This window comes from Pan troglodytes, chromosome 3 (genome assembly GCF_028858775.2).
Source record: "Pan troglodytes isolate AG18354 chromosome 3, NHGRI_mPanTro3-v2.0_pri, whole genome shotgun sequence".
In the NCBI taxonomy this organism is placed as follows: Eukaryota; Metazoa; Chordata; class Mammalia; order Primates; family Hominidae; genus Pan; species Pan troglodytes.
The window spans coordinates 152,529,564-152,554,217 of record NC_072401.2 but is presented as its reverse complement, the minus strand read 5'-3'; the positions used below and the strand labels follow the sequence as shown (position 1 = coordinate 152,554,217).

The following is a 24,654-nucleotide window of genomic DNA, read 5'->3' as shown; positions in this document are numbered from 1 at the left end:
GGATATTTATTGGTTCAATTGTTTTGCTTGGAAATATAGCACCTAGAGTCCCCTTTTTCCTATTCCAATCTAGTCTGGTTGTCCTTTAGATCTATAGGAAGCTTTTATGTTAGAGGCTTCTTTTATCATCAGCCTAGAATTTCCCTCTTTCCTCTCTTATGCTGCAATCACTGTTTGTGTGTGTGTGTGTGTGTGTGTGTGTGTGTGTTTGTTCCATTGCAGACTTCCTTTTAGAAATGTATGTTGATTGAACATTTGTGGATCACTAATTCATATGTACTGGTCACTGTTCTAGCACTGGGGATGTAGTAAGGCTTTGTCTCTAAATAAATAAAATAATTTGGGGAGATTGGAACTTTGGAGTAGATTTATAATGTAAGACCTACTTACTCACACTGCAGGGTCTTGAAGATACACTTTCGTGTACTGTGAGAAATAAATTTGTAAAGGGAGGCTCAGCTTTCTTGAAGAGCTCTACGACTACCCTTCTTTGTAGATCAGACCTTGTGGTAGGAACTACAGCTGGTCAATTAGAAAACCTGAACGCAATGGGAGTAATTGGATCCTGAGCTGGCAGGAGCCAAGTGGTGGCATTCAGTCACCAAAGGCAAGTTGAATGTGGTCACCATAATGGACAGCAGAGTCAAAGCAGCAAGCAGAACTGTGATGCTGATTTGACTGGAGCAGATCTATGACATTGGTGAATTGATCATGGTGTATGTAGGGGAGAAGTAGATAGTATGCCTATTAATTTTTTTATTTTACCTGTATACGCAGAAAAGTTCTAGATCAAGTGAACAAATACCTAACTTTAATCATAAAAGCAGTGAGTCATGGCCCCTCAATCAATTTCCCAAGTTGAGCCAATTTACAGGACCAGAACTTTGTGAAGGAACGGGAAGCTGGGTCCCCTTGAGGAAGGACTCATTTTCTCATGACCAGTACAAGGTTAGAAGTAACCAGGTCCACACATATATGTGTCTTTGCACAATGTCAGGCTTTTATTGATGCATTTTAATCACAAAAGCCACAAGCTACATGGATTTCTCAATGAGGCAATTATCCTTATACTTCCCGTTCACTCAGTAGTCAGAGCTGTGGGCACACAGGCTGAAGCCATTCTACAAGTCAGTCAGTATTGCAAACCATACATAATAGTATAATTAATCAATGTATAAATATTATAAGTTAAACATTCCACAACAAAGTAACATTTAACATCGAGAGGGAAAAGAGATAGGAGAAAGGGTTAATAAACCAGTCCTTGGGGAGCGAAGAAGACAAAAGGAGTCCTGGTCTCGGCTGGGTGGTCAGTCAGTCTTACAACGACACGTCTTTGAGGTGGTAGATCCTTTGTCGGCAGATGCCAAATTCTTATCACAAGTGACTGCAAGATGTTGAAGGCCTAATCTTTCATAGTCACAGAGTCCTCTGGTCAGAACTGATAGTGGAAGAATGTGTCTGTTGTATCCTCATCTGGTTGGATGCAATTTTTAGGTTTTGATTTATTTTTTTAATTAAACAAAACATCCTTGTTGGCAAAATGCTCCATGAAATATAAAATGGAGTCTTTTTCTAAGATAGAAAGATGTCTATGTTATGTCAAGGGTGCTCTATACACTGGTGTGCCACCAAAATTTATACTGTTAATCTTTTCCTCACTCTTCTTCAAAGGGACCTATGACCTTTTACCAGGGTTACTGTTCACTGGGGAAAAGGAAATAATCAGATTATTGGACTTTGGCTCTGAAGTGACAATGAGTCCAAGAGACCTAAAATATCAGGGAAGCTTATGGGGGCCAGATGATCAATAGAGTTTTAGGTGAGCACTCTCTCACAATAGGCCTAGTGAGTCTTCGAATTCATCTTGTCATTATTTCCCAAGTTCTGGAATGCATAGTTGGAATAGACATACTCAGAAATTGGCAGTGTCTCCACATTGGTTTCCTGACCTATTGAGTGAGGGTTATTATGATGGGAAAGGCCCCAGGTGGAAGCCACTGAACTGCCTCTACCTAAGAAAATTGTAAGCCAAAAGCAATACTGTATTTCTGGAAGGATTTTCCTCCATCAAGGATTTGACACAGGTGTGGTAATTTCCAGCATATATTCATCTCACTTGCCTATTTGGCCTATGCAGAAGACACATGAATCTTTGAGAATGACAGTGTATTATTATAAGCATAACCAGGTGGTAACTCCAAGTACTGCTGCTGTACCAGATGTGGTTTCAATGCTTGAGCAAATTGACACATTCCCTGGCACCTAATAGACGTGACAAATGCCTTTTTTTCTCCATACTTGTCAATAAGGACCACTAGAAGTCGTTTTCTTTCAGCTAGCAAGGCTAGCAGTGTCCCTTTACTGCTCTATGTCAGGAGTATCTGGCTTTCTAGCTGTATGTCATAATTTAGTTTGCATGGATCTTTATCACTTTTCACTTCCACAGAGAAATCACAGTCGTCCATTACATTGATGACATTATGCTGGTTCCACTTAGTGAGCAAGAAGTTGTAACTACCAGACTTTTTGGTAAGGCATTTGCATGTCAGAAGTTGGAAGGTAAATCCACCTCAGTGAAATTTCTAGGGTTCCAGTGTTGTGGGACATGTCGAGATACCCCTTCTTAGGTGAAGAATAAGTTGTATCTGGCCCCTCCTATAACCAAAAAGGTACATGCTAGTGACCGTTTATGGCTTTTAGATGAGATTGGGCATTTTCAGGGTGGTATGGCTGTAGACTCTATGGATTTTAGAGGCAACGTATTCCTCATTTGGATATGTTACTCTGTCCCATTTTCTGAGTTACCTGAAAAGCTGATAGTTCTGAGTAGAACTCAGAACAAGAGAAGGCTCTGTAACAGGTTCAGGCTGCTGTGCAAGCCATAGGCTCCAGGAGATCTAATGGTGCTTCAAGTGTCAGTGGCAGATGGGGATGCTATTTGGAGCCTTTGACGGGCCCCTTTAGGTAAATTGCAATGCAAACCCATAGGATTTTGGAGCAAGGCCCTGACATCCTTCCCAGACAAATATTCTCCTTTTGAGAAACAACTCTTGGCCTGTCACTAGGTTTAAGTAGAGACTGAACAGTTAACCCTGGGCCACCAAATTAACAAGTGACTGAGCTGCTTATTATGAACTGAATGTTATCTGTCCTACTAAGCCATCAAGTTGTACATGCACAGAAGCACTCTGTCATCAAATCGAAGTGATGTACATGTGATCAGGCCCAAGCAATGCTTGAAAACACAAGTAAGTTGCATGAAGTGGCCCAAATATCCTATGGTCCTCAGTTCTGCTACACTACCTTCTCTTTGCCAGCCCGTACCTATGGTCTCTTGGTGAGTCCTGTGATCAGTTGCCAGAGGAGAAGACTTGGGCCTGGTGTATAGATTGTTCTGACAATATGCAGGCACCACCTGAAAGTGAACAGTTGGAGCACTACAGCCCTTTTTTGGGACATCCCTGATGGACTGTAGTGAAGAATAATCTTCTCAGTGGACAGAACTTTGAGGAATGTACCTGATTGTTTACTTTTTTTGGAAGGATAAATGTGATTATTAATTCATGGGCTGTGGCTATTGGTTTGTCTGGATGGTCAGCGACTTGGAAGGGACATGAGTAGAAAATTGTTGACAAAAAAAGTTTAGGGGAAGAGGTATGTGTATAGATGTCTATGAATGGGAGAAAAAATCTGAATACTGTGTATTTGTGTCCTATGTGAATGCTCACTGAAGGGTGACTTCAACAGAGGATAATTTTAATACTAAAGTGGCTGGGAACACCTGTTCTGTGGATACTAGTCAGCCTCTTTCCCCAGCCGCCCACCAGTGCCCAGTGAGCTCATGAACAAGGTGGCCATGGTGGCAGGGATGGAGGTTATCCAAGGACTCAGCAACCTGAACTTCCACTCAGCAAGCCAACCTGGCTGTGGCCACTGCTGAGTGTCAAATCTGCTGGCAGTGGAGACCAACAGTAAGTCCCTGATAAGGCACTGTTCCCTAGGATGATCAACCTGTTACCTGGTAGCAAGTTGATTACATTTGACCCCTTCCATCATAGAAGGGGCAGCATTTTGTTCTTATCAGAATAGACACTCACTCTGGATACAAATTTATCTTCCCTGCATGCCGTACTTCTGCCCAGACTACCATCTGTGGATTCACAGAATGCTTTATCAACCTTCATTATATTGCTTAGCATTGCTTCTGATTAAGAAATCTATTTCACAGCAAATGAATGCTCATGGAATTCACTGGCCTTGCTATGTTCCCCACCATGCTCAAGCAGCTGGCTTGATAGAACTGAATGTAGGTGGCAATACCTTGTATGGCTGGGACAAGGTTTTCCAGAAGGATATATGTGTACTGAATCAGCATCCAGTATATGGTGCTGTTTCTCCCCACAGGTAGGATTCATTGGTCCAGGAATCAACAGGTGGAAATGGGAGTGTTACCACTTGTTATTACCTCTAGTGACCCAATAGCAAAAGTTTTGCTTCCTGTTCCTGTGATCTTACAGTCTGCTGGCCTAGAGGTCTTACTTCCAAAGGGAGAAATGCTTCCACCAGGAGGCACAACAATGATTCCATTGAACCGGAAGTTAAGATTGCTTCCCAGCCACTTTGGGCTCCTCCTGCCTCTGAATCCTCAGGCAAAAATGGAGTTATCATGCTAAGAGTAGTGATTGATCCTGACTACTGTGGGGAAATTGAACTATACCACAATAAAAGTAAGGAAGAGTATGTCTAGAATACAAGAGATTCCTCAGTGCATATCTTAGTATTACCATACTGTGTGATTAAGTTGAGGAGCACTGGTAATACAATCCAGGTAGGACTACTAAAGCAGCCCAGACCCTTCAGGAATGAAGCTTTGGGTCACCCTATTAGGTACAGTACCAGGACTAGCTGAGGTGCTTGCTGAAGACAAAGGGAATACAGAATAGGCAGTGAAAAAAGGTAGTTGTAGATACCAACTGTGATCACATGACCATTTACAAAACAAGAAATGTAATTGTTACATTTCTTTCTTATTTCGTGTGTGTATATGTGTTTGTGTGTGTGTGTGTGTGTGTATATATATATATATATATAAAATCTTTGTTTTCTTTCCTCTTTTAATCCCTCACCATGCAACTTAAGATGTATTGAGTTTATAATATCAACACCATAGTATTTAAGTATTGTTAACTGTATATCATATTGTTAACTGTACATCCTAGTATGTAAATATGTAAATTATGGGATATTAGGAAAGTATACATATCACCTAAGGTGGGGAATGGGTTTATATTAGGGTTCTCCAGAGAAATAGAACCAATAGGATATATATAGATACAGACAAAGAAATTTATTATGAGGGATTGGCTCATGCAATTATGGAGGCTGAGAGGTCCCATGATCTGCTGTCTAAAACTTAAAGGCCCGGGAAAACCAATGGTGTAAGTCCCAGTCTGAGTCTGAAGTCCTGAGACCCTGTAGTGCTAATGTGAGGGCAAGTGAAGAGGATGTCTTTCCCAACAGAAACAGATGAACTCCCACTTCCTCTGCCTTTTCGTTTTATTCGGGCCCTCAACAAATCGGGTGATTGATGCTGACTCACACCAGTGAAGGTAGATCTTCTTTACCACTTCAAATGCTGATCTGTTGTGGAACAACCTCACAGACACAACCAGAAATCATGTTTTATCAGCTCCCTGGGCATTTGTTAGTCCTGTCAAGTTGACACATAAAATTGACTGTCACAGGTTTAGAATGGTTTTGGTTGTATACAGAATAGTTGTATCATGTTAGGTGGAATTATAACCTTGTTATTAATCTTCATTTGGTGATGAAATGTGGTTTGAGGAGATGTATATGAGTGCCAAGCTGACAAGGGGTGGACTTGTGATGGTTAATTTGTGTGTCATTTGGGTCACAGGCTGTTTAGATATTTGGTCAAATGTTATTCTAGCTGTATCTGTGAGAGTCTTTTCTGGATGAAATTTAAGTTTAAATTGGTAGACTGAGTAAAAAAGATTGCCCTCCCTGTTAGTGTTGGGCATTATCCAATCAGCTGAATGCCTGAATAAAACCAAAAGGCTGACTCTTCCCCCAGTAGAGAGAATTTCTTCTGCCTAACTGCCTTCTAATTATGACTTTAGTTTTTTCTCACTTTTGGATTCAAATTTGTCTCTTCCTGGGTCTAGAGGCTGCTGGCCTTCAGACTGTGCCATTGGTCTTGCTGACTCATCCTGTAGATATTGGCACTTGTTAGCCAATGTAATTGTGTGAGTCAGTTCCTTATAATCTCTTCTCTCTCTCTCTCTCTGTCTCTGTGTCTCTCTGCTGTGTCTCTCTCTGTCTCTCTCTCTTCCCACTCGTTCTGTTTCTCTGAAGAATCCTGATTAATACCGGGGCATAGAAATAGCAGTTGATAGGCCGGGCATGGTGGCTCACTCCTGTAATCCCAGCACTTTGGGAGGCCGAGGCAGGTGGATTACTTGAGGTCAGGAGTTAGAGACCAGCCTGGCCAACATGGTGAAAACCCATCTCTACTAAAAATAATAATAATAATAAATTAGCTGAGTGTGGTGATGCACACCTGTAGTCCTAGCTACTCGGAAAGCTGACGCAGGAGAGTTGCTTGAACCCAGAGGCGGAGGTTGCAGTGAGCCGAGATTGCGCCACTGCTCTCCAGCCTGGGTGACAGAGTGAGACTGTGTCTCAAAAAAAAAAAAAAAAAAAAAAAAAAAGGAGACAGCACTTGATAAAATCTCTATCTTGATATTTTAGATGAAATTTAAAAAAATTTTCCTATGATATTTAATTATACTTTTCTTTAATCTTCTTTTCCTCACCCTCTTAACAATATTGTCTGTTTTCTATGAGTCGTTTTTCTCCTCTGCCTGTTTGCTTTGGTGTCTGTCATCACAGAAGAGGGTTTCCTCAAATGTCTGGTTAACTTTGGCAATTTGCTCATTCCTAAGCATAACACAGAGAAAATCTATATGCCTGGGTATGAGTTGTCCACTGGTGATGCATGAGTTCCCTTTGTTATTTGTAGAGGATTACCTTTTATCCTAGCTTCTCAATTTTCTCAGAAAAGTTTTCAAATATCACTCACAATGTCATAGTTCAGTATGTATACTTTCAATTTATCTTGCCTTTTTCATTATAGCTTTTTAATAATTTCCTTAATTATAACTTTTCTGGAAAATAAACTTCCAATGTTTACCATGGTAGGATGGCTACACAGCATAGGGAGAAGGTGTGGGATTCTAACTTTCTTTTTATGCCAACTTGCATCTCTTTCCCTCAGCCATCTTCGTATGTACTCAGTGCCTTCAATTCCTAGCTTTTCTGGAGTTTTTGTGACAAGCATTGATTTCCTTCCTCATGTTGATTCCTCTACTTTGTTGTGTAGAGTTTTGTTTTCTTTGGTCCTCTAAGTGCATTTATTACTACTAACTCATGTGTTTCCAGGTTGTAAAATAAATTTCTTGATGTATCTCATGTACTGTTGCCCCCTCTTTATTCTCAGATTTACTATGTTTAATCTGAAGTCACTCATTATCTACCTCTCTTGAAAAAAAAAACTTTTTTTTTTTTTTTTTTTTTGAGACAGAGTCTCATTCTGTCGCCCAGGCTGGAGTGCAGTGGCGTGATCTTGGCTCACTGCAACCTCTGCCTCCCAGGTTTAAGTGATTCTTCTGCCTCAGCCTCTTGAGTAGCTGTGATTACAGGCGTGCACCACCACGCCTGACTAATTTTTGTATTTTTAAAGTAGAGATGGGGTTTCACCATGTTGGCCAGGTTGGTCTTGATCTCCTGACCTCCTGACCTCCTGGTCTGCCCACCTCGGCCTCCCAAAGTGCTGGAATTACACGTGTGAGCCACCGCGCCTGGCCAAAATTTTATTTTATTTTTTGCAACAAGTCTCGCTCTGTTGCCCAGGCTGGAGTGCAGTGGTGCAATCTTGGCTCACTGCAAGCTCTGCCTCCCGGGTTCACGCCATTCTCCTGCCTCAGCCTCCTGAGAAGCTGGGACTACAGGCACCCGCCACCACGCCCAGCTAATTTTTGTATTTTTAGTAGAGATGGGATTTCACCGTGTTGGCCAGGATGGTCTCGATCTCCTGACCTCGTGATCTGCCTGCCTCAGCCCCCCAAAGTTCTGGGATTACAGAAAAAAATTTTTTTAATACTAAAAGTTATGTTAAAGATCTGCCCACCAGAATCAAATGCTACTATATTTAATGTTAGTCAGTATTCATGGCTTGACAAAATAAAATGATAGCAGAGTAGATTATATGTAATCTTTTTAATCTGTGGCCTGATTTTTTCTGCTTTAGAACATGCTAATATTTGGGAATTACTTTTAAAATTGAGATAAATTTATTTAGTGTATTCGTCACTAAAATATGTTCTAGGAGATTATTTATAGAAAACTGTCAAGTTCATGTCTAAAGAAATTAGAATTTTATTACAATAATTTGAATGCATAGTGTGTTAATTGGTATCTTTTTCTTTATATTTATTTGTTGAGGATAGGCAGGAATAGATAATGTTAGGTTAATGAAGTCTTTTGTTCCCCTAACTAACTTTTACCACCAAGAATACAGTCTTGAAATTTGGTGGAGATCTATGTAGTAGATTTCACTAATATGTATTATCTTCACTGTTTTTGTTGTGTGACTTAAAAGCATCAGTAAGCTAAGAGTATATTTTAGTAAAAATTGACTAGTCAACAATTATGGCCTTAGGAAGTGATAGTCAATTAAATACAGCTTAGGAACAGGTATGAAATTATTGACTCTCTTGTTTTGTTTTGAGTTCTTCCTCTCCAAAGTGCTGAAATGTGTTTTGAAATTACTTAGTTGCATTAGTGGTTGGATTTGAGGCTTTTAACATGTTTTTCATCAGTACCTCTGGGAAAAGGATAACCAAGACCTTTAAATGTACTATGCATTTTGCATCACTGTATAATTGTAAATACTGTGATGAAATATTGAAATGATCATGAAAGACGATGACCATTAAGCTTTTCTTTTAACTATTAAAACTCACTAAGGGTTATATTGAGCTGTGGTTTATGAAATTGTTTAGACTAACACCTTCCTTGATAATTGTTTCTGAAGTGGAGAAAAATGGTTTAGGATAGCATAGTTCATGAATATTCTTTTTAGTTTTGGCAACTTCTGTGAATTACTGTAGAGAATGTTTTAGTATGGAGAAAACTTGTTGGCTTTGACTAACACCTGGATTATAAACAAATTGAAAAAATATTCTCATGGGCTTCAGATTCTTTTTATATAGGCTATTCTTTTTAGCATGCATTTGTATATCTGGCATTTGGTATTTTATTAAATGGTAATAATTAGTAATTAGGACTGTATTATAGAGAAATGAAAACATAATGATATTCCTGAGATTGGTGATAATTTTTAACAATAACCAAAAGTATAAGGTTTGTATTTTCATTTTATTCCTAATTTTAGCCAATTTGAAAAAATTAATGAGAACATTTTATTTCAGGTTATTATGTAATAATTACTGAAGGTTAACAAATATGGGTTTATAGATGATCCTCGAGAAAACCAGAAGCATAATGTATTACTAGTAATAAATTTGAGTTTCTGAGCCTCCATAAAACACTGAACTTCTTCAATTATATATGTACCTTCATGTCTAATTTGTTTTTAATTGAAAAGAAATATTTTCTGTGACATACCAAGATAAGTTTAGATTACAAATTTTTAGTGTGGTTAAGTTTTGATAGTTATACTAACTTTAACTGGTTTTCAGTCTAACCCCAATAATGCTACTTAAAATCTTTGTGAAATCTAAATGGCACAATTTCTGATTTGACAATGTAAGTAAAAGTTTCTGTATATAATGAAAATAAAATCTAAATGATGTTTACCCTTTACCTGCCTACTTAATATATGGATCTTTCTGCTGTTATCTATTTCATCCATGTGGAGTTTTGCATTTTGTCTGAATTATGTAATAAAAATCCTTTCCCATTGCAGTTTTGGATCAGAACAAATGGATTTGAGAAAAATAGTACTAGTAAATACTTTTTTATTACTAATTTTTAAAAGACATTACTTTTTAGAGCAGTTTTACATTCACAGCAAAATTGATCAAAAGGTAGAGATTTCCCACATTTCCCTTTCCCCTACACACTCATAGCCTTCTCTCTTGTCAACATTCTTCACGAGACTGGCATGTGTATTATAATCCATGAACCTCCTTTGACATATCATTATCACCCAAAGTCCATAGTTTACATTAGGGTTCACTCTGGTGTTGTGCATTCTGTGAGTTTAGACAAATGTGTAGTGGTGTGTCTTCATCATTATAGTTTCATGCAGAGTAGTTTTACTGACCTAAAAATCCTTTGTGCTCCCCTCCATTCCCACTAACCCCTATAAACACGGATCTTTTTACATTTCTCCATAGTTTTGCCTTTTCCAAAATGTCATATAGTAGAAATCATACAGTATGTAACCTTTCATATTAGTTTCTTTCTCTTAGTAATATACTTTTACATTTTCTCCATGTCCTTTCATGGCTTGATAGCTCTTTTTTTTTTTAGCACTGAATAATATTCCATTGTCTGGTTGTACCACAATTTATCCATTCGCCTTCTGAAGGACATTTTGTTTGCTTCTAAGTTTTGGCATTTATGAATAAAGCTGCTATAAATCTCCATGTGCAAATTTCTAAGTGGTCATAAGTTTTCAACTCCCTTGGTTAAACACTAAAAAGTGAAATTGCTGGATCTTGTGGTAAGAGTAGGCTTAGTTTTGTTAGGAACCATCAAACTGTCTTCCAGTGAGACTGTATCATTTTGCATTCCCACCAGCAATGACTGAGATTTCATTTATTCTTGTACCACATCCTTGCATTAGGTGATGTCAGTGTACTGGATTTTGGCCATTCTTATAGGTGTCTAATGGTATCTAGTCTTAATTTCCTTTCCCCAGTGACATGTGGACAATCTTTCATATGCTTATTTGCCATTTGTATATCTTCTTTGGTGAGGTGTCAAAGTCTTTGGCCCATTGTTTAATGTGATTGTTTGTTTTTGTTGACTTTTAAGAGTTATTTGTATATTTTGCACAATTCTTTATCAGATATCTTTTACAAATGATTTTATCCCAGTGTGTGACTTGTTATTACTGATACATAGGAAAGTGGTTGACTTTTGTATATTAACCTTGTATCCTGTAACCTTGCTATTTATTGCTTATTCCAGGATTTTTTGTAGATTATTTAAGATTTTCTATATAGATGATTATGTCATCAACAAAGACAGTTTTATTTCTTCTTTTTCAATTTTTATCCTTTTCTTGTCTTACTGCATTAGCCAGGACTTCCAGAATGATGTTGAAAGATAGTGGTGAGAGGGGACATTCTTGACGTTTTCCTGACAGTGGATACTTTTAAAAGTAAAATGACTAATCTAAAGATTTATATATAGAATTTTAGTTCTTCTGTAATTACTGACTTCTTTTTTTTCTAGCAAGAAAGGTAATTTTCTTCATTTTCTTCTTTAACTAAGTTTCTATTTTGAAGTTTTCTGTAAGTTAAATGATCTAAGTGAAAACTCACTCAACTTGAGGTCTCACTTTCCTTCCTATTCTTGTATTATGTCAAATTTCTAGTTGGGTTTCCAAGAATGTTATGTTAGGTATAAGAGCTGAGGAATGAACATATGCTTGTGTTGTTTGGCTGTGGCATCTCTTGAAGTATCATACTTCTTGCTGATCACTTGCTGCCTATCCACAGAGGTCATGGTTATGTTCTCTTCATCTTCTTAAATCCTAAGCTGCTTCTGCCTCCTTCCATGATAATTTTTTGAACCTTCCTAGCTGAGGTCCATCTGTCTTTAAATTTGTTCCTGTTCTACTGTTCTTGTGCATTACTAGATTTAGGGTAAGTCTTTGAGTCTTATCTCTCTGTGCTGTGCTTGGGAAGTTAGGTGTGGGACCCTCTGTACCAAAATAAAAAAAAAAATTTGAGGTTTCTGCTTTTTGTCATCATTCTCCTACCTTTCCGTGGCACATGCCCTTCTCTCAAGAATATAGTCTTGTGGAATTTGATTGCTTCCTTTTGGATTACTTGTCTTCATTTTATTTTGATGGAAAGAAAATGGTTTTAAATTAGATTCATATTTCTGTTTTATATTGGTTTGTTTTACCTCACTGGAAAAAATTTAGTATCCCTGTTTTACAGTTTTGGTAAAATATGAATTCAGTATGAATTTTAGAGAGTATATATTGTACAATTACAAGTCATGAATTTCTAAATGTTAGTAAATTTTAGAATAGTAAAAATTATACCTAGAATACACTTTTAGAAGATAATATCTAAGACCTGCAGATGTAGCACGATATGCCTAAGGATATATTCTGTTAGTATCAGAATGAGAACATGGATTTTATGAATTTGTTTCTTGCTCATTCCTTGAGAATACGTTACTTTTTCTTCTCTGCTAGTTCTAGCCAGTGACTACCCTCCAACGTTTTACTGATTTTCTATTTAATTTTTATTCTACTGTATATGTTCTGTTAGCATAGTTATACTAACACTATTCATAAAATATAATCCTTTGACAAAATCATGTCATGTGATTGTTTTAGTCTTAAGAACCACCTTGGGTTTTTCAAAATCACAAAAGAAGGTAAGTATGAAAGTGGACATGGAAAAGAGAAAGTAGAAGAGAAAGGATGAGAATGAAAAAGAAAAGAATTTGGAGTGGAACGGAATAGCTATTAGGGTGAAATTGCATGGAATTTGAAAGTCTCAGAGTTATTACACTCAGAAAATATGAATATGGTTTATAGTGAGCAGTGGTAAGTAGCCAGACATGGCCTTTTGATTTGGGTTTTATGAAAGAACAAAAAAAGATCAGTTGAGGGATATTATGTAGTTAGAATACAAAGAGCTCCTTAAATATTAAGAAATATGAAGATTATTTATGTATTTCCAGTTCTTTAAAAGCAAATCTTTGTGTGTGTGTTTAGGCACACACACACACGCACATACACACAAATGGCATTCACGAGCATTTTTCAAATCTAGGTATATTTCAGTTCATGTAGGCCTTTCCTTATTGTATTAATGCTTATTATATATATTTTTTGTTGTAAGGATTAAAATATTCATTTGTACATACTCTATTGATTGATTTCATTCCTAGGCTTTTTAATGGATTGCTTTTTAGTGGATAAAGTTTAATGGGTAAATTTCAAATGGATCAAGAATATAGTTAGTAGATTTATACCAGATATTACTAATTCATAGGGCAGTGAATTATAGTTTCTAACTCAACACTGGTTTAGCTCAATTCACTGATTTTTCTAATTTCATTTTCAATTGCTAGTCATCAATTTTTATGGTGAACTATGCTGTTTTTATTAGGATTATTGAACTATTTAATTCTTTCTTCTCTTCATTTTGGGTAATACGTCTTAAAATAAATTGAAAAACAAAGCCAAAACCAAAATGTCTATTTGTCCTTGGTTTTCTTTGTTACCTTCTTTCCCAGCTCCCAACTATTTCAGTTAAATTAGTATATCGTGTTATATAATGAAAAGGGCAAGATAAATATAGATAGGCTCATTTATTTTACACAGAATCAAATTGTTGCTAACTTGTTTAGTGTCAGTATACTTTTCAGTATTACCTGTTCATATGGTTTAACATAACTTTTAAGACTTAGGCATGAAATTGATATGGGTGATATTTTTCATTATTATTGTTTTAAAAGAAAGAACCTACTGAGTGACATTTCTTCAGCTATTTTTGCTTTTTTTTTTTTATAGGAGTGGCAAAATTCTATTCAGAAGAATGCAGGCCTTGCTTTTATCGAACTTGTCAATGAAGGAAGGTAATTTATTTTATTTTAATTCATTTTGTATTTTTCTTTAAAATCTTGGGTTTTTCCTATAGGCATTGATATTTTTGGGTTCTGTATTTACTGTTTGTTCAGTCAGTAATGTAATGGAGCTCTGATATATCAATTATTATGTATATGTTAATATTTAACCATTTTATAATTTTCTTTAGATGCATGCTTACTGATACATTTTTGATTTTTATTTTTCAAAAAGTGTGGCTGAGTTTGGGAAAAGTAAACTGTTAATTCTATTTGCAGGTATAAGGAAAAGCCATACTTATTTGGACTTCCTATCAAGTTATTTTATGTGTGTAGAGCCAATAATTAGAATTAGATGTCTATATTATCTTTCTTATATCACAGGCTGGTCATAATGGGAGGGGGGACAAGTTTCGCAATGTGATGTGGTGAGAAAGGTGATAGAGGAAATAAGGAGGTATATTTTCTGCTTAAAGAACAGAAACAGAAGAATTCAAGGAAAGAAAATTCAGTGGTGGGTAAGAGAAGGGAAGAAAGTACAGAGATGAAAAGAGAGATAAAAGGGAGAAAACAAATGTAAAAGGGTGAAATCATTAAAAGGTAAAAAGAAATTGAGGAAATGATTAGTGGACCACTTTTTGTCTGATTTGTAGTAGCTGATTTTGCATTAATGGAACTGAAGACCCAGAGTATAGATTAAAAGATGTGACTGACTCCCCTTTGAGATAGTATTCTGAACAAACTTACTGTTTCAGCAATGTTTGATTAGTGTTTTAGGTAATGTTGTTGGAAGATTGACCCTATCAGTCCTTTGGTAACTATTTGAACTTGCATCTAGGAATCAAGGCTTGCTCTCTATCTCTCATAAATGTTATGGAAAAGGGCGAAAAGAGTATTCGTAACTTTATTTGATTTTAAATACTACTAAAATCCTTTCCTTCAGAAATAATTACAGGTGCTCACAGACTAGTAACCTGCAATTATAATACTTCATGCTAAATTCTGTGATAGAAATATGTAAGTACAGGGTGCTTAAAACTTAACCAGGAACCATGATTCTTGAGATGCATTTCAAGGATCAGTACGATTTGTCATGTAAACATTAGAAAATTGGAGGTTATGGAAAAATTGGAGGACATTTGTGTGAAAAACATTTCAAACAGGGAACAGAATATCTGAAGGCATTGTAATGTGGGAAGGTATACAGGATATTCGTGTGTGTGTGTGTGTGTGTTGGAGAGGTGTCGTTGGAATTGGGCATCTAGATCCCTCAAGAACATGGGAAGCCTTGGAAGATTTTAAACAAAAGATTCATTGTGATATTTCGGGTTTGGAAAGATAACTGGCAGAATTGTTTAGGATAGGTTGAAGGAGGGAAGACCTGATTGAAATGAAGAACAGTAGCAAGGTTACTACAGTGATCTATATGAAACATAGAAATACATTTTCATGTACAGTGTGGCAAGTAGTAGGTGATCAATAAAAACTGATATAGATTTATATCAGTGATTACTAATTCATAGGGCAATTAATGAAATAATGACTAATTCTTTACTCTTCCTTTTAGTAAACATTTCAAAGTGTATATTTATTGAAAAATAGCTTTTGACTGATTTCAACACTGAGGTATTGGATGATATTGAAGTTTATATATGGAAAAAGAGGTGACTGGAGCTGTCGATTAAATACACAAATGTTCTGCTTAATGCAAAACACCCACGAACAGATTTTTTATAATTTTTAGTGTTTATTGAAGTATAATTCCAGGGCTTTTTTAAAGAAAAATTTATGAGGTGATTTTGAACATCGTAGACTTTACTAAGTGTAACTACCCTTATTTATGTATGTTATTGTTACATTTAATAGATGAGGCAACATAGACTTATGATTAAGAGCATTGGCTTTGAAGATAGCCCTGGGTTCAGGTTTCAGCTTTGATACTTGACAAGTGCTTTTAGTTTTTGAGCTTCAGTTCCTCATCTATTTATTACACACTATGTCCCAGGAATTATTCTTGCTACGGAGGATACAGCAATAAACAAAATAGATAAAGATTCTTTTTTCATGGATTGTACATTCAAATAGGCATTGACAGATTATAAACAATAAAAAAAGTAAGTTATATAATATGTGAATGATGGTTAGTACTGTGAGAAAAAATATGGAGCAGATGAGGGGAATGAAATTTTTGAAGGAAGTAAAAAAGGTTGGTATGGTTTGTAGTTTAAATAGAGTGGCAGGATGAGGACTCATTGCGAAAGTAACATTGGAGCAAGCACTTGAAGCACACAGGGAGTCAGTTAAAGGGGCATGTATGGAAAAGCATTCCAGGCCTAGGGAACAGCCAGTGTACAAGTGAGAGCTTCTGTGGTGTATTTGAGGAATGAGGCCAATATAGCAAGAAAAGAGTGATTAAAGTAGAATGAAATAGGAAGTAAGGTCAGAGAGATAACATAGGGCAAGATTTTGTGTAGAGGCTTTGTAATTTATTCTGTGAGAAATGACAGCCATTGCATGATTTTGAGAAGAAGAGGAAGACAGTCTCCCTTATGGATTAAAAAGATCACTCTGGGATGGGCACAGTGGCTCACACCTGTAATCCCAGCACTTTCGGAGGCTGAGGTGGGTGACTTGTTAGAGCCCAGGAGTTCAAAACCAGCCTGGGCAACATGGTGAAACTCTGTCCACAAAAAATGCAAACAATTAGCCTGGTATAGTGGCAGGTGCCTATAGTACCAGCTACTTGGAAAGCTGTGAGGTGGGAGGATCCCTTGAGTCTAGGAGGACGAGGCTGCAATGAGCTGTGATCATGCTACTACAATGTCGCCTGGGAGATAGAGCAAGACCCTGTCGTGGGGAAAAAATGACTATGGCTGATGCATGTAGGAATTTAAGGATAGAAGTGAAGAGATAGCCAGAAGCAGTGGCTTCTGTATGTAATTCCAGCACTTTGAGAGGCTGAGGTGGGAGGATTGCTTGAGCCCAAGAGTCTGAGACCAGCCTGGGCAACATAGTGAGACCCTGTCTCTACAGAAAATAAAAAGAATTAGTTGGGTATGGTGGCATGCACCTGTGGTCCCAGCTACATGGGAGGGTGAGGCAGGAGGATCACTTGAGCCCAGGAGGTCGAGGCTGCAGTGAGCTATGCTCACACCTCTTCACTCCATCCTGGGCAGTAGAATGAGACCCTTTCTCAAAAAGAAAAAAAAAAAAAAAAAGACAAAGAGATCAATTAGGGGGCTATTGTAGTAATTCTGGTTAAACATGATGGTGACTGGGACAAGGTTGCTAGCAGTAGAGGAGGTAAGAAGTGGTAGGATTATGAACCTATTTTGAAGATAAGACTTGACAGGATATTCTAATGGCTTGGATGTGGGTTGTGAGAGAAAGCCAGGCATCACTCTTAAGATTTTTGGCCTTGTAAGAAGAGATACCAAAAGCCTTTGTTTTGCATTATCATTCAAAGATCTTTATATAGCAGACAGCTTTGGATTATAGAAATAGTGTCTCCATTTAGAACAAAGCAGGATCATTTACTGTCTAGTATAATAATGTCTTTCTCCGAGCCAAAGACCAACGGGCCTACTGGCTGTCACAGAAGATTCAAGTGCCCTAAGCTCAGAGTTCCTCTCTTGTAACACACTTTACTGCATATACAGGTGTCTGCTGGACCTGTATTATTCTGTGGAACTGAGACTTGGAGGTACTGGCACAAATGCTAATACTCCTGCTATTGCTATTTCTGAAAATTTGGTGAAACAGTTGTTTGAATAATTTATTTTTATATCATCTGTTATCATTTTCATAGTACCCTTTGTCTGATTTTTTACCTTTGCTTTTCTTATTCTGTTGAGATTTTTTAGCCTCCCATAGTTAGAAACTGTCTTCTTTACTTCAGTGCTTAGCCTATAGAGAACACTCAGCCTTTATCTTTTACGTGTTTGAAATAAACAGTGGTGGAAGCTAAGATTCATTAGTGAAATAGTGGAGGTAAAATTGGAAATTTTCGTTCTCTCTTTATTTACAGTGTAGAATATATTTTAAAGGAAAATTTTAGTGGTTTATTTTTCTAAATCAGTGGATTTGGCTTTCCTTTTATAAATATTTAGTGCCTTGAGGTTAAATGAGTTTTCATAGGAGTAGATGTGTTTGTGAAATAGTTTGGAGTGTTTGACTACTAGACTTAATCCCAGGGGCAGGAAGAATAATAATAATGATTTTCCTTTTTACTGCAAAGACTAACCTTTTTTTCTTCTTATTATGTAAGTCTGACCTGCCTTGACCTCATTTACAGAGTAGCTGCTATAAATTTTGCCCTTGATTAATGTTGTATTTGTGTAAATAACATGAAGACCTTTATAGACAGACTACAGCATAAGGTCTAACAGACTTGTAGAGTATCATTAGCAAATCAATTACTAAGTTCAGACATAAGTAATTGTTGTTTGGTAGAAACTGCTGATGTTGTTCTAGCTATGATCAAGGCAGCTGCTCTATGAGATGTTACTCTGTGAAATTTATAGTGATTTGCTGATGGTCTCTTTAACTTACAGTTGTTTAATAAGATATCTTTAAATACATTGTTTTGGTAATTTTGAGTTCAATTATTGGTATTTTTCATGTAAACAACACTCCATTTTAAACAAATTTATTTTAGAGAGCTAGAATAATTGATAATCACTGACGTAATTGTTACAACCTTGATGACTTTAAAGAGAAAAAAATACATATAATAAAAGATTTCAGTTAAATAATTAAATTTTCACAAATTATGAGCAAGAACATTGTTATTCCTGAATAATAATTTTGTTTATGAGTGTTTTATGATATCTTGAATCATTATTATCAGCACCTCTGTTTACTTTTTAAATGTGCAAGTGATAGATCTAAAAGAGTTTTCTTATTCTTGAAAGGCACAACTTTCTCTAAACTAATAGTTTTAAAGAACTTAAAGAATATTAAAGCCACCTTTTAGAGTCTCTGTGATGCTGTAGCACCACATCAATAGAAAATAATGTACAGTTATTACTACTCCCTTTGACCCTGTTGAATGAAATCTGAGAGTTCAGTGTTATACTAAATTTAGATGTGGTGTAGGTTACATTGTTACATATATTGGACCTAAATTCATTTATTTGTGTATTTGATTTGTCTTTATCTTAGTTATTTTTTTCTTCACTTTACAAATGTATTTAATTGAAATTGAATTGAATTGAAAGATATATTTAATTACATTCCATAACACTGTTGCTTACATTTTTCAACTCAATTCTTTGCCAATGAATCTTGAATGTTTTTTCTTATTTGGATAAATAAAGGGCTTCAAGTTCTTATTTTGCCTTTTATTCTTATTTTCTTAGAGGTTTTGGTGATATTACTTGCAAAAAAATTTAGTATCTCAGTATTGATGTTAATTTTGCTGGCAGAAATAGATCTGGCTGCTAGGTTGCCTCCTTTCTTCTTGCCAGCTTGCTTGTGATCCCTCCAAATATTTTTTAGAGCATTTTAAGCTCCTGATGTTGTTCTAGGTAGCAGTGATCAAGTCAGCTGCTCTGAGACATTATTCTGTGAAATTTGTAATGATTTGTTGGTGGTCTCCTGTCTTACGACTTGTGTGTCTTAGAGAGAATGATGAATATTTTATTTGTTTAGGTGGTACTCTTTTTGTTCTTAACCTCTAGAATTTTGAAAAATAAGTGAAAATCCTCTATCAGAGTTTTCTGTCTTTTTTTTTTTTTTTTTTGAGATAGGGTCTTGCTCTGTTGCCCAGGCTAGAGTGCAGGGGCACAATCTCATCTCACTTCAGCCTCGACCTCCCTGGCTCAAGTGATCCTCTCACCTCAGCCTCCTAAGTATCTGGGACTGCTGTTGAGGACACCACACCTGGCTAATTTTTAATTTTTTTTTTTTTCTTGTAGAGATGGGGTTTTGCCATGTTGCCCAGGCTAGTCTTGAACTACTGGACTTAAGTCATTCAGCCTCCCAAAGTGCTGGGATTACAGGCATGAGCCACTGTGCCTGGCCTCCTTTCATTCTTGTTCCTAGTTTTATTAATGTTTCTATTAGTTTCTCTCCATTGTTTCTATTTCATTTATACTTTAAATAAAAAAACCGGCATAGTTTTATTGGCTAATTTTTTAAATGTTTGATAGTAAAAATCAGGGAAGTAGTAGACTATGAAACCTAGTTTAAAGGTACAATATTTGGTAAAAATTTTAAGATTTAAATTCTCATGTTGAATCTTGTAATTTGTTAAATATATAAATAATTAAAACAACCTATAATTATAGTTTTGTGTTTAATTTAATAAAAACACATTTTAAGAGCTTTCATAGCCTCTTACAACTTTACTTTTAGATGTGCTGCTGTGACTCTTCTTTTTCCCCCATCCTTGGAAAGCACAGAAAGGGCAGATTATCCCACATACTGTTGGGCACGTTGCTTAATCATCCTCTAGAGCCAGTCAGTGTCTGCTTATTACAGCAGTAACTCAGACTTGTATACAAATATATAAATAGCCCACATAAAAGACATAATGCTTCGAGTATTAATACACTGGTCTGTCTTCAAAATTCATCTGCTTAGATTGCATGTCTTCTTTCTGAGCATTCATTTAGCAGCTCCATCCTTTTTCTTCACTTCTCTGAATAGCACGATTACTAATAATGTTGGTGGAATGAGAAGAAGAATGACTAGAAGGAAAGGTGGAGAGGGAAAAGGGATAGAGGGAGAGAGGCCAGAAAATATTTCATTTGGACCCTGTTGGTCATTAGCACTTGTATTTTAGATCTGGGTTATCCTTTGATAAAAAGACAAAGGTATTTATTGCACGTAAATAAACAGTGTGGCTAGAATATATTCTTATCTGTATCAGTGGAAGATAAAATTTGAATTGAGGTAGAGATTATCACTTGGAAATCCTTGAGTGTTACTTAAAGAGCCATGTGCTTTTTCTGGTTTCAGTTTTAAAATTATATATGTAGGAAGATACTTTATAGAAAAACTCCAATTAAATTTTTTTATTGTAATTTTTTTTTTCTTTTAAGAGATAAGTTCTTGCCTTGTCGCTCAGGCTCAAGTGATCTTCCTACCTTGGTCCCCCAAGTTGGTAGGGTTACAGGCGTGAGTTACTGTGCTCTGCTTAATTACATCTTGTAAACAGTTGTTTGGAAATGATGCTATTTTTAGGGTAGAGTCAGAGATCAACAATGGATTAATTGAGCAGAGACTTTATCTCTCTCTCTCTCTTTTTTTTTTTTTTTTGGTGAGACAGGGTCTTGTTCTGTCACCCAGGCTGCAACCGCTTAACTCCTGGGCTCATGTCTTTATCTCTGTTTACTTCAATCCTGGATTGTATTAGTATAGAAGTTTCTCTGGGTGATTTAGAATAAAGTATATGCTCTTATATGCTCTTAAAGATTAGATTATTTAACTTAATGTTTATCATTTTGTGAAGGTTTAATGGCTTATCAAAGAAGATTAGAATTTTCTCTCCTTAATTAGGATAAGCATATGTTTCTTATTTATTTTATTCATATGTTTTGGCTTAAAGTACTGACATGGTCAGGTCATTTTTTATTTTTAATTTTATAGCTTGATCTCAGCTTATCATTAATATACTTCCTTTAATAGGTTTTGAATATGGAGGCTTGTTTTGTGCACTTTATATGGGATTTTATATTTAAATGATTTTTCAATGGTTACTTTTTTTTTTTTTTTGGATGGAGTCTCAACTTTGTTGCCCAGGCTGGAGTGCAGTAGCAATATCAAGGCTCACTGCAGCCTTGATCTCCCTGGCTCAGGTGATCCTTTTATCTCAGCCTCCCAAGTACCTGGGACTACAGGTGCTCGCCACCACACCACAGCTAATTTTTGTACTTTTTGTAGAGTTGGTGTTTTGCCATGTTGCCAAGACTGGTCTTGAACTCCTGCTCAAGTGATCCTCCCACCTTGGACTCCCAAAGTAATGGGATTACAGGTGTGAGCCACCACACTGGTCTGTGGCTACTTTTTAAGCTTGCTTTGTTCTGATTTATGTAAAAAAATGGTGCTGCGTTTGAATTGTGCTTTTTCACCCCCTAAAAATGCTAAATTCTACTAGATTTCAGAGCTTTAAATGTTTTGCTATATAGGATTTGCTGTTTGACATTTTTTAACCAAGACCAAATGTATGTGACTTTTAGGAAAGATGGCTTGGATATAGCGTGCCTGTAGAATATGCTTATGTTTGTATAGATATTTCATAGCCTTACACAGTTTTAAAAAACTACAACAGCATCTATGTAAGTAGGATCATTTATTAAATAAGAATGATTATAGAAAAAAGGGATATGTATTAGGGATAGGTGAAAAACGGAACTCTCATAACCTTTGAGAAGAGTAAAATAAAAATAAAATGAAAATAGCATCATTCACTTTGTTCAGCAAATATTAATCCATACTGGCCACGTGCTGGTCCATATTCTCGGCTCTGGGAATTTAGCAATGGTCAGAATAGAAATGCCTGCCCTAATAGGGTTTATTTTAATTGGTAAAGTTAGACAATAAAGAAATTAAAAAGTTGATAGTATGTTCAGGAGATAAGTGGTATGAGAAAGTTAAAACGAGGGGAGGAGAATAGGTACAGTCGGATACAGAGGACATTGCAGTGTTAAATAAGAGTGGTCAGAGTGGAATCTGAAAAGATGAATTTCTATGAATCGCCAAGGAAATGTCACTGACAATGAAGAGACAAAGGCAGTTATAAGAAGATAGAAGGTGGTAGATACTGTGCAGCAGAGAAATCTGCTGAATTCCAAATAAACTGAATTCCAAGTGGAGAGTCAGGAGAGCCATTTCTCTATATTTTTGCTTTTCTACATGTAACTATCTTCTGTCTCTTTTTATTTGCACATTCTAGAGAATAGATTATTTCATAGTCCTAAGAAATTATTTTATCTAAAATAATCAGATAAAAGCTTGCAGCCTGGTCTTTTTGCTTCCATTCTAGCCTCTGTAATATCATGAGTTGTTTTAAAATGTTCAACTAGGGATTATCATGCAAAATAAGTTTGGAAAAACAGGTTGATGTGAGGATGTAACATTTATATTAAATTACTAAGGTTTTATATTCTCAGGATGAAATAACTTTATGGAGTATTTGCTATCTCCATTTAAAGTCTAATAAAGCATATGGATACCTTGTGGTCTCTCTGATCAAGGATACTGCCTTCCAGAAAAAGTGGCTACTACCTGGGCTAAATTTCAACCGAGAAAGATCTAGACTGGCCTTAAATGTGTATGAAGCCCATTAAAATTTTTTTTAATTTAAATTAATTTTTTCAGTTACCAAGAAAATCTATTCTTTCTGAGGTTCCAGGCATGTGTATTCTGTGATGTTAGAACCTTTACATCCCTTATTCAAAGTTGTTACTGAGAGCTTTAACTGAGAAAGGTGCAGAGAGATAACAGTTTAGGGATTTTTGTGATACTGAATTATTGGATGTGCTGGGTGAGAGACAGAGAGAGATAGATGTTGCAAGGAGGCAGATACATGGAGAGTTAGGCAATAATTCTTCACTATAAGAATAAAGGCTATGTTAATATATGGAGATGATATTTTGAAAAGTGAGGCTTTAGTAGTTCTCATATTATGGAAGAAAATCTTTGGAAGCAATTTATCCTCTTCTCTGTAGCTAATTCTAAAGAAATTACTATATTTAGAAGGATTGCCAATTCAGGAACATTATTTCCACATTCTCAATTATTAGAGTGTAGAAAAGTGGTAACTTTCTCATCAGTGGTCATGTTTAGTAGCGAAAATGACAGTTGCTGCTAATGGGGGTCACAGAAAGCCCAGGAAACAGAGCAGTAATATTGGAAAACTCTTGGTGAAAATGTGTATGTGCTTACCCAAGGTCTAGACTAGTATAATCAGATGTGGACAATGGGCTGTAATGTAGTTATGGGAGATGGTTGTCATCATTACTGTTATTTATTGAGCCTCCAGTATGAATCTTTTCTAGTTGGTTACTTGATAGGGCTGTTTGTTTCCTAAGGCTGACACAAGCATTTTTTCTTCCTTCTTGCACTGTAGGTGTAAATTATACATAGTTTTTTCTTCTTAATATTAAAATATGTGAATCATTTTATGCTCTGCATTTAGACATTTAATCTACAGTAAACCCAACATTTTGAGCCTGCTTATAATAATTAAAACTTTAATTTACCTTTAATTCTTTTTTGAAAGAATAGTTTACACAGCTATTAGATAAAATTGCTGTTGCTAAATATTGTGTAATTTGCATATTTAGGAAAATAGGCATATAGATAAGAAAAATTGACCCCTTAGAATAGCAAAAAAAAATCATTTAGATATCTTATTAGTTTAATTTTTGAAGTCATTTTAATATTTTCATTAATGAAAGGACAAATAACATTGTGTGAATATTTAAAAAAATCAGAGGTATGTATTCAGGACCTTCTCAGATACTTTGATTTTAAAACATTTTGTAAATTGTGAAGGAAAAGATATATATGCTTCCCTTCTTCTCTGAAAGTATTATTAAATACTTTACATATATCCCAATCACTTTTTATAATATTCTTTTAAATAAGTAAGGTTAGATGGTAATCATTTTGTATTATCCAGCAAAAATATTTCAAACTTAAATTTATGATACAGTTAAGTCTAAAAGCTCCATGGTGTTGCTGTTAATTGCTTAGATAAATTTAGATGCTTGAGAATATTTGGTTTGAAGTATTTTTACAAACTGTCCACTCATCAAATAATGATGGGGTATAGCC

At 35.9% G+C, this 24,654-nt stretch overlaps 1 protein-coding gene across 12 annotated transcripts in view; it reads left to right on the top strand.

The window, feature by feature from the left end:
- The window catches only part of LRBA (LPS responsive beige-like anchor protein), a 761,353-nt gene that overhangs the window by 246,826 nt on the left and 489,873 nt on the right, over positions 1–24,654 (top strand). For all 12 annotated transcript variants that reach the window (XM_063809071.1, XM_054683898.2, XM_526701.8 and 9 more), the window contains one exon: positions 13,817–13,881. In XM_063809071.1, coding sequence (XP_063665141.1) covers positions 13,817–13,881 — 65 coding nt within the window. The remainder of the gene's footprint in view (positions 1–13,816; positions 13,882–24,654) is intronic.